General features: G+C 42.5%; 1 protein-coding gene across 7 annotated transcripts in view; it reads right to left on the minus strand.

Annotated features, from left to right (window-relative positions):
• Positions 1-8947, minus strand: part of LOC121669129 — a 12065-nt gene extending 3118 nt beyond the window's left edge. The window contains exons 1-4 of one of the 7 annotated variants that reach the window (XR_006017618.1): positions 3852-3936; positions 3539-3673; positions 2182-2316; positions 1337-1937 (exon numbers count right to left, since the gene is read on the minus strand). Coding sequence is in view for 3 of the 7 variants with exons in the window: in XM_042037631.1 (XP_041893565.1) it covers positions 1803-1937; positions 2182-2316; positions 3539-3673; positions 8088-8102 (420 nt within the window). In the remaining 4 variants the exon portion in view is untranslated. The other 6 variants (XR_006017619.1, XM_042037631.1, XM_042037632.1 and 3 more) reach the window with 6 other exon arrangements.
• Positions 8948-10041: the final 1094 nt, after the last annotated feature.

Below are 10041 nucleotides of genomic sequence, written 5' to 3' on the forward strand. Positions count from 1 at the left end.
TAGAGGAAAAAGAAGATAAAAGGGGAAGGACGGCTGGAACAGGTTTTGGGGGTTTTGTGTGTTTATTTCTGATGATGGTGTCTCCTGGTGTTCCTTACTTGCTTCTATAGAAAAATGTTTCACTGTTCCAATCCCGTTACAATGGAGCCTCCTGGTGGCAAAAGAGAAGCCTTCTTCAGAGCCCAGCTTGGCACTATTCTTTCCCCTTGGAAAGGTCTTCAAAAAAGATAAACTTTCCATCAAGTCCTGAACATCCTGCAGTATCCACAATTTAAAAAGCAGTTCAGCTTCGAGCAGTGGAAGGTCCATTTTGGAGTGGGCCTGAAATGGCTCTGTCCAACATGATGCAACCGATGCAAGCCCTGCTCTCTCCCCACAGAAGCCAAGCCGCCCTGCAGCTCCCTGCTACCAAAACCCTGCAGGCAAACCCAGTACAGCTATGGACATGGTGTTGTGATACCACAGAACTATCTTCTCCTTAAGGGTGCCTAAATTATTACATAATTATACCCCAGGCATTAAATTTAGGGAGTTGCTGGAAAATGAATGTTAAAATTTTTTTTTTACATTCACTAGAATTGTGGTTTTCTTCTGTTGTATTGATCAAGTTTTCTTTCTTTCATTTCACTCTGATAATACAGAATTTTAGTGGAAGGCTTCTCTTTACTCAAGTACATCCAAGACTACGTACCAATTGGCAGAGTGGAACACTATCTGTTTGCTAAGATTTCTTACAACAACCCAGAATTACTGTAAAAATGCAGAATTATATATTGAAAAGTTCAAGCAAATGAAAGCAACACTTGATGATTCACAGCAAACTATTTAGAATATAATCTAATTCCTTGAGGACATACCACATATCTTAAAACCTTCACACTCCAGGATTAACTTGTTTTAAAACCCCCAAATTAAAATTTAAAACTTGAGGCATGCAAGTATCTTACTGAACCTTATCTTGTTTTATATTTTGGTTTTTGGGAGAAGGCCAAGAACATGTGAAACTGCTTTTGTACAACATGTGAAAGCCTTAACAAAAGGACAAGACTGCATGTTTCTCACATGCAATTCTTTTATAATTTTAAATGTGAAAGAAAAAAAAGTCTTAGACGCCAAAGACTTCTTTTGAACAACCTCATTTCTGTAAGATTTTTTTACATGAAATATATGGTCAGCATGAAACAGGAGGCTGATAATTCACAGAACTACACCTCCTGTAATATTAGCTAAAAGAATTTCAGCACAACAAAATACAATCAGTCTAAGGACATGAGAAATTCCTGTTCCCCATAACAACCAAATGTCCCCACAAAAAAAAGATATGTTGCAATCTTACCATTTTAGTACAAACACATCAATATCTCCCAGGAGAAATGCTCTTGTATTAGTAGCTATGTTACTGACATTTTTATTTATTGTTTCATATTTTCAATTTCACTGCCTAAGAAATTAGTCTTCAATGTGCAGTTCATGGCTCCTATGCAATGGGCTGGGGGGGAATCACTAAATGCATGATGTAAAGTAACTCAAAGAGGCAATTATGCTGTCAGGGACTTTAACTTTGTAATAAAGAGGTCTGGCCCTTCAGCAGAAAAACTCCAGTGTGTCTCCAACAGGACAGCATCAAAGCAGGAGTCATCAACACCCCCTCCTTTGAATTTGTTTAATCAGACTGAAAAGAGGTTATGTTGTAGTCTCAAAGCAAATTCTCGAAGATCAACCAGTATGAGCACTGCAGATTTTTTCCTAATGCAACAGCAAGGGAGCTGTGACAGCCACGAGGTTTCAGTGTAACCATCCAGTCACCCATTAGTTTCCAAGCAAGCATTAATGCCCATTTGGCCATCTGCATCCCACATGAGAACAGAACTACTGGGATGGCTTCCTCCCGGATCCATGAGAGCATTCATGTCCTTCTCCAGTTCGGATAACCACTTCTACAACAGAGAACAAACACAGCAGGGCTTAACACAGTTCACCTGCAATAAGGAAGTTATGTATTACTGTTGCATGAAGAGCAGACAGTGAAAGACTTGCAATAGAAAACAGAACTGTTATTAACTTATTTTTGTCACATAGACCCCAAAAGTATGCAAATTTTTTATTTTTTCTTTAAGGTACCATAATAGTAGTATGTGATTCACACACAAAACACTCACACAATTATGCAAAGAAACTTACTAGTGATGTTCTAACTATGTCTTCATGGGTTCTGGTGCATTCTACTTGTTCAATTCTTCCCTTTAAGCGTTCCAATTCTTGATTAAATAAGTCATTACTTAAAATATTCCTCTGCTCACCACTCATAAATTTAATCTGGAATGAAGAAAAGCTGCGTTCCAAATCTAAAAATCTAAACTCACTGAAATGCCTACATGAAACAAGTGCTAAATTTAAAACTTTCCAAAGTTTCAGGAGTAGTACTACTTTTCTTTCTATTGTTTATATGGCATTTCTGGCAGGTACAAAGCACAGAATTTTGTATCTTGGCACTCTCCATTGGACTTAAGTCACTTTACATAAAGGAGGTGCCACAGTATCTCTACTTTCTAAAATTTAGAGGGATAAAATCAGTATGTATGTATTACCATTAGCAGTGCAACATATAGCTTTAAATATTTTAAAAATGTTTATGATTTCTCTACATACAAAATTAAGGGGTTTACTTTCTACAGGACTGATGATCAAAAATTGCTGAGAGGCAACTTTCAAGCAGAATACTCATGAGCAAGTGAAGCTTGTTAGCCTGAGAAATAAAAAAATTCTAATGGCAATATAAAGATGAACAATACCATTTTAAATATCTTATAAATATTTTAAATTATTCCTATTAAATTGATTTTACACATCAGACATATATTCTTGACACCAGCTACAAGGAATAAAATGTCTGTGTAAGCAGGACTAGAGCGCATTCTAATATCAGGAAAATTAAGATTTTATGACAAGTGATGCATTTTCTCGGGAAAAAGGTTTCCATTCAAAAACATAAAAATTCCTGATCGTTATTCCCTACATGAAGGATTTGCTTTCTGCCTCTGTGCTAAAACAGAAACTTCCCTTCACCCAAAGACTTTTGGCATCTAATCAATGCATTCAGGAGCACCTGCATTCTCACGTGTGCGCACATGTGCACAACTATTTCTCCCCAGTCCTGCTTGATTGTCTGCTGATTTTTCCCCCAAATCTGGCTCCTCAACCTTCCCACTACCACCAAACACTACCTAAGCTCTCCGTCCATACCTCCTTGGTACCTTCCTCCCACCTTTCTATGCAGTAGTCCCTCTGCATTATCAGGGACTGACCACGGGAGTCACGGGGGTAACATACATTGGGAAGCACCAGACTGGAAGTTCAGTTCCATTGAATAAACAACTGGAATTAGGATGTCTCAGTGACATACAACAGTCATAAAAAGGCTCCAAGCACTACAGCATGGCTGAACTACTGGAATTCAAGTCACATCACCAAAAAATAACACAATCAAGCTTTCTACTGAACATAAAAGAATTCGAACATTCCAAACACTACACGTTACCTTTGCCAGAAGACTTCCTTTATTTTTTGCCGTTGTACAAATACTCTTTTTCTTGTTTTCATCTGCAACGTTAATATATTTACACTGGATGTTTCCTCTGCTTACTGGGATTACCTGCTTCCTTTTCAGTGTCCTCTAAGAGAAAAAATAAAGAAAAAGCCACCATCAACCTTTCCACTTTCTTTTAATAAATAATTACAATGGAGGGCTGAGAGCACCCCGAGCCAGGCAAATAAGAAGCCCGGAGGTCTGGCTGCACCCTCTACACCCGCAGCTCTACACACACAAAAGGGGGGGAGAGTGAGCTCCTCACCCAAAGGAGCTTGTCCTGAGCTAGGCTGTCAGGGCGCGCAGGGAAAGAAGGAAGGAGAGACTCTTTGTGTAGGCTCCACCAGCACGCTTACCACACCCGAAGAGACTAAAGACAGACAGCCCAGAATGCACGTGGGTCCAGGATTTTATACTTGGGGCAGGAAAGGCGGGGATAAGGGACCCAGCCAACGGGATAAAGCAAAGGAGGCAGGACTGACACTGAGGTAACCAATGGGGGCAACTCAAAGGAGGGATTACAGGGGCTAGCCAATGGGGCACCGAGTAACAGAGAAACTTCTAGAACTGATACATATGCAACTATGGGAGATGAATATTTACAAACTTATACATAAAATAGGGAGGGGAAAACAAGGACCAACCAGCCTAGAATAGGCAAATAGCCGCACCAAGGGGTGATGGGATCTCACCCTCATCAAGGCAGTCCTTAAACATTGGTGCCTGACCTCGAAAGGGTGGGGTATCCTGCTGGCTTCGGGGTCACTGCAGCCACCCGCACCGCCACAGAGAGCAGTGGAGGGAGGAATCCTATCACTTAAATTACTGGTGTTCTGCCTTAAACTGCTGCAGCAAGTTTGATTCTGAAATAGAATGGGGACATAGTATTTTGTGCTAAGAGAAGCAAACCCTAAAACCTCAGACAAAAGCTGGCAGAGGGAAGAGGAGGACAGAACCAAGATTATTGACTAATTAATTGTTGCTATTAATTTTCTCACTTCTAAACTGCCTTAGATACTTATTGAGAGCTATTTTACCCCCTTTCCTCTTCTTTTTCCTTTTCCAATGACAGAAACGTGCTCTCTACCTTGAAACAAACAAGTAAAAGGAAGCCAATGTTTTTTTTTTTTCTGCAGAAATAACACTGAGATATGCCTGAGGGTTTTTCCTACTCTATTCTGGGACGATCCCTCTCGTCTCTGTTTTACTTAAGAGCTTTTTGACATATCATAGAAAACCTTTCCCACGAACAGGGATTCTTTAAGCCTTATCAGCAGAGAAGTTGTCCTCAGAGGCATGTCAGAACCATCTTCAATTGAGAAACACTCTCTCTTACTACCATCAAATGAAATGTCTCTCCTCCTACATTTACAAAAGAAACATTTCATAGGGGAAATTATTCTCTAGTGTTTACAGTCAGGTAATACCTTACAGTCACTACCAACTTTGTGTTGATACTGGAGCAACAATTCCCCTACTAAGCTACTTGGTGCAGAGCTAAGCACATTACTTCTTAAATGTTTACCCTAATTAGGAAATTGAGATTTGTGTAAGGCAGAACATCTGCAAACATCAGTTTTATAAAAACCTCTTTTCCTTTTTCACAGGGGAAAAAAATATATGGTGGAATATTTAGGCATTTTGGTCTTCATCATCTGCCTTCCCCCCACCTTGCTTCCCAGCATCTAAATGTTGGTTTGCATCTGAATTTTTGTTGCAAATTATCTCAGGCACAGGATTTTGACACTGTAAGTAATAGTTTGAGCAACATTTACACCAAAGGAACATTCTTGTCAGCCACTAACTGTTGTTCAGAACTGGTTATGTTTTACATGTAGCACCAAAGGCACATTTGATTTAGAAAACACCCTTCTTTTGACACAATTCTTAGTTTTGCAGATTGTACTTTAGATACTTGGCTAAAAAAAAAAATCTCTAATTTGCAAGCCATATAAAATTTCCTTCTCTGTTGAAGTATTCCTTATTTTCCTAATTTCTTTTGCTTCCTTTTGATTCCTTAGATCCATGGATTTTTTTTCTCTCAAATGTTTCTGCAAATGTTCTTCTGTGTACTGTAAGAATGAACTGGATTTAAAAACCAAATGCATGAAGTAACTCATATCTGAAGTCTATTTTTTATGGGTTTGAAATAAATCCTATTTTAAATAATATTAGAGCAGGAAAACATCAAGTTGTCAAAAATGTGTGTGTCAAAAGTGTGAGTCTCATTCAAAGTGAAAATGTCCCCCCATTAGTTTTAGAAATTTTTAGACAATGGATAGAACACTAAGCAAAATGCGGAGCTGCACTAACAGTGCCCAGTGCTGTTTGTTCAGACTTCTCAGTTGTACTCAGGTCAGCACAGAACACACACATGCTGTGCCAGAAAGCCTTTGTTCATAGGAAACATAAGTATGTGATGGACAGAAATCACAGCCGTGTTGGTTCTACTGCTTCTACTTTACTTCAGCAAGTTAAAAATACTCTTAATGTTTTTTACCTGTCATCTCATTTTCAAAGGTAAAGGTACCCGTTTCTCACCTGAAGTGTCTGTCTCTGCTATCCACCTAGATTTAATTCTATTTTCCACATGACTCAACACCAAATGACTGAGAAGTTAAGCACTGAGCTGCTTGGTGCCCACTAGGTCACTGGCTCATTCCCCTGCCGATGGAATGATAAATGATACCTGTATTATCCCTAGCAAGCATTTGTCAAAAGTCTCAACACCATCTGAAACTCCACAGCCACTCGAAGACATGTTGCAGTCTTCACAAATTGATGCTTCACAAGTGACTGGCATTTTAAGCCTGTTACTACTCATCCTATCCTCCAGGACCATGAAGTTATTCCCTGCATCTGCACCGAAGCTCTCTTATCCCGTGGAAGATTAGATTTAGTTCAGTTTTTCATTTTCCAATGTATTCTGTATTTTCTTGCAGATCACATTTTCCAAACACTTCTTAATACACTAACTTTTCTCTTCTGGATGTGTGCCACTTGCAGCCCCATCCTTGTAAGATGCAATGAACACACTGTGTCAGGAAACAGCAATACTGAAAAAATTGAAGAACTTCCTCTATTTCTTCTAGTTTTTAGAGTGTGCAATCACATGCTATACCCACGCTGTTTTTGCAAATTGCACAGAAGGTCCCAGCCTCCTCAGACTACTAAAATGGACTGGCTTTTGGCCTCAGAGCAAGGAGATACTGAGCTAGGATACCCTAGCCTTGTTCTCATTGCACTCCTTCATTTGTTGCCTTTCTGCTATGTAGCCAGAAAGATTTCACTAAAATGATCCAGCCAATGCTTGTTCATTCTCCACTGCAAATACTGCTGCTTTTGACAAAGAAAAGTGAATTAAGTGGATTGTATGGTTTTTCCCTCTGACAACTCTTCCACCAATTTGCCAGTGATCAGAGACTCTTGTCATTTCAACCTCTCTCTGAAATGCAGGTTTAAAGACACCTGTTTCAGTTACACATGTTCAATTTTCCAGTGAAAATCTCACATAACCCCTACATACTAGTCTTCTATTCACCTTCCATACAGAAATGTGTCCTCATGTCAATGTGACCACATCCACCTTGTGAGTTTTTCACAAGTTTGTTACAGCAAAACTTCTGGGTATTCACAACAGCTTACTGGTGTAATGTCACCACATTTTTTGACGGTACAGGTCACAGGTCACCATAAGGCAGCAAACCCTGCTGCTGCTCCTGCCCGTGCTCCCACCTCACTGCCCTCAGAGCCCCCCGCCATAGCGCGACCCACCCAGACCGAACCCCTCCTTGGCCCTGGCAAAGCCAAGGAGTTTGGAAAGGCTCCAAGGTTTTGGAGTTACCATCCCTGCAGCTGTTTAAGAGATGTCTGAATGTGGTGCTGGGTGATATAGTTTAGTGGTTTAGGGGTGATTATGGTGGTCCCGGGTTGACGGTTGGACTGGCTGATCTTACAGGTCTCCTTCACCCCGGATGATTCCGTGACTCTACAGAATGAGGCAGCCAACCCTGTCGATGGTCCTCCGCGTCCCCTCTGCCCGGGGGCACACAGGAGGCTGGGCTGGGCAGGGGAACCTGAGGACCGGACGGGGGAGGACGGGCCAAGCCCGGAGCCGGCTGCGAGCGTCGCCCCACGGCTCGCCCGCGGCCGCCCGAGGAAGCCCGCACGGGCCGGGCCGCTCTGTCGCGGCAGACGCGGAGCTGCCCTGAGCCGCTCCCTCAGCTCGCATCTGTCGCTCTCCCGGGCACCTTGCGCGGTGCAGGAGGACAGGAACCACCGCTTTCCCTTTGGCCGGCGGGACGGGACCGGCCGGCTCGCACCAGGAGCGCTGAGGGGGCCGACCCGCCCGGGCCGCGAGGGCGGCCGGCTCCTCAGGGGGCTCGCGTGCTGTGCCCGCCCGGTGCTGCCCCTCATCGCCACCGCCTCCCGCAACATGTCGCGACTCCCCCGATTACCCCAGAAAGTCGCACGAGCGGCTGGCTACCAATTCGACCTTTACCTTAGCCATAGTCATCAGTTCTTACTTGTAAGAACTCTTCGGTGGTGCCCAGCGACAATGGCCATAACCTACAAGACAAGGCGTTTCACGAGGAAGAAGTTTCCCTTGAGGCTGGCGGGGCTGTGGAGCAGCTGCCCAGGGAGGGTGCGGACCTCGCGGTGTGGTGAGTCGCTCGGGCAGCAGCAAGAGTCAATGGAGCTTTGTGTAGCGGCCGTGGAACGTCCCGAGTTCAGTAACGAGCCCAGGCACCCCAATCCAGTTTGTTCAGAAACATGTGCAGCTCTCAGAACCAGGGCGGAAAATCAGGGCCACGTGGAAGATGGTAGAAGGTTCTGTACGCACGTGTGTAATCACACAGCAAGTGTACTTCTGGCTAATGAATGCGTGTACCTTCTTGTGCCCTGCACCCACGTTAGGTGGAGTTATCCCGCGTGCATCCGGCGCTGTAATAAAGTCATGCCCTGCTTCGTAAGCCTACGTTGTTGCTACGGAGTTTTATTCCCGGTTTTTGGTGACACTGTCGAGGCTCGCCCCGCGCCAGGGCAGCTCTCACGCTGCTTTGTGAGGGCGTGGGGGCCATGGACTAGAATTGGGGCCAAGCTCAGCACAGTTCCATAGGTTTTGCCCCAGCTGGATGATCTGGGAGAAAGGACGCAGAATTTGGAAGGAAGTTTTCTGAGATACTTAGACACTTGAGGTGAAATTAGGGAAATACAGCTTCCTTATGAGAAATCCCAGTGGCAGGAATTGTCCTGCTAGAAATGAGTGTTACTAAAAGGCTGAGGGGGATATGAATGATACTGTTTGTCTTGTTGTCTATGGCAAGTCAGAATACATTTTTTTGCATGCTGTTTCCTTTCTAAAATAATTTATTACTCCTTGGAAATAAACACATCCAATTGTTATATGTTGATTTATAGTTCAAGTTGGGCATTTCTTTATTCCAGCCGAGCATATTGGCAAATCCTATTCCATGCACAAACTCCTGTAACAAGGACAGGTCTAATGTTTGTCCTGTGCAGTTCACTAGAGCTGGCTTTGGGGAAGTCCTGGAAGTTTTCAGAGGCTGTAGCTCCTTTCTGTCTGCTCGAGAGAGCACAAACTTTGGGATCTCAGACCCAGAGGGCCTCTCAGGAACAGCTGAACAGCAGTGGCAGTGGCAAAGCTCCAGCTGTCCTGAGCTGGTTCTAGGCATGGAAAATTCCTCTGTGTGAAATTCCAGGGTAAGATAGCCCATCTCTGTAATGTCCTGCTACCTTCCTGACATGAAGATGTATTCACCCAGCAGAAAATACTGTGAAATATACTTAAAAAATTGAAAAAAGAAACATTATGTTTTTCACAAAACCTGAATTGTAAAATCTGAATGTTGCTTTGTCAGTGTTTACAAATATAAAGCCATTTGTTTCCTCCTTGTTGATTTGTTTATTTGCATGGATGACAGGACATACAGAACTGTTTCTTTCATCAGCAATGCCAGGGTGTGCTGGTTAGGTGTTCCTCACAGCATAGCCTCAAGCTTTTCCATTTTGCCATGTAGTATGTATTTAATAAACTAAATTAGGGTATAATGGTTACTAACAGCTGAAAGATATCTAGGACGTACATAAAAAATTTTGTTGCTCTGTTAAACTCAGTGAACATTTTTTGATTTATTGCTTATATTGAAACATTTCATATTGCAGTAACAAAAAGAGGCTCCCGAGATGCTTCATTTTAATAGATTTGTTATTTGCCTATCAGAGTAGTCTACAACTGTGAACACTGACATATTTTGTTAATGGTGTTGTAGTACATTAATGCTTGTGGGGCACCAATGATTAATCCAATGATTGATTTGGAAACAATATTTTGAGTGCATTTGTTATTGTGGCAATTTTTCAGATGGTCCTCTCTGTGCAGTCTAAATCTTCAGAATAAGTGAGGATGTTTCAAATGTGCACTCATAAAGGGG

The sequence above is a fragment of the Corvus kubaryi genome, unplaced genomic scaffold (genome assembly GCF_017639235.1).
Source record: "Corvus kubaryi isolate FWS band 111438036 unplaced genomic scaffold, C.kubaryi_AGA036_p1.0 37387, whole genome shotgun sequence".
Taxonomy (NCBI): Eukaryota; Metazoa; Chordata; class Aves; order Passeriformes; family Corvidae; genus Corvus; species Corvus kubaryi.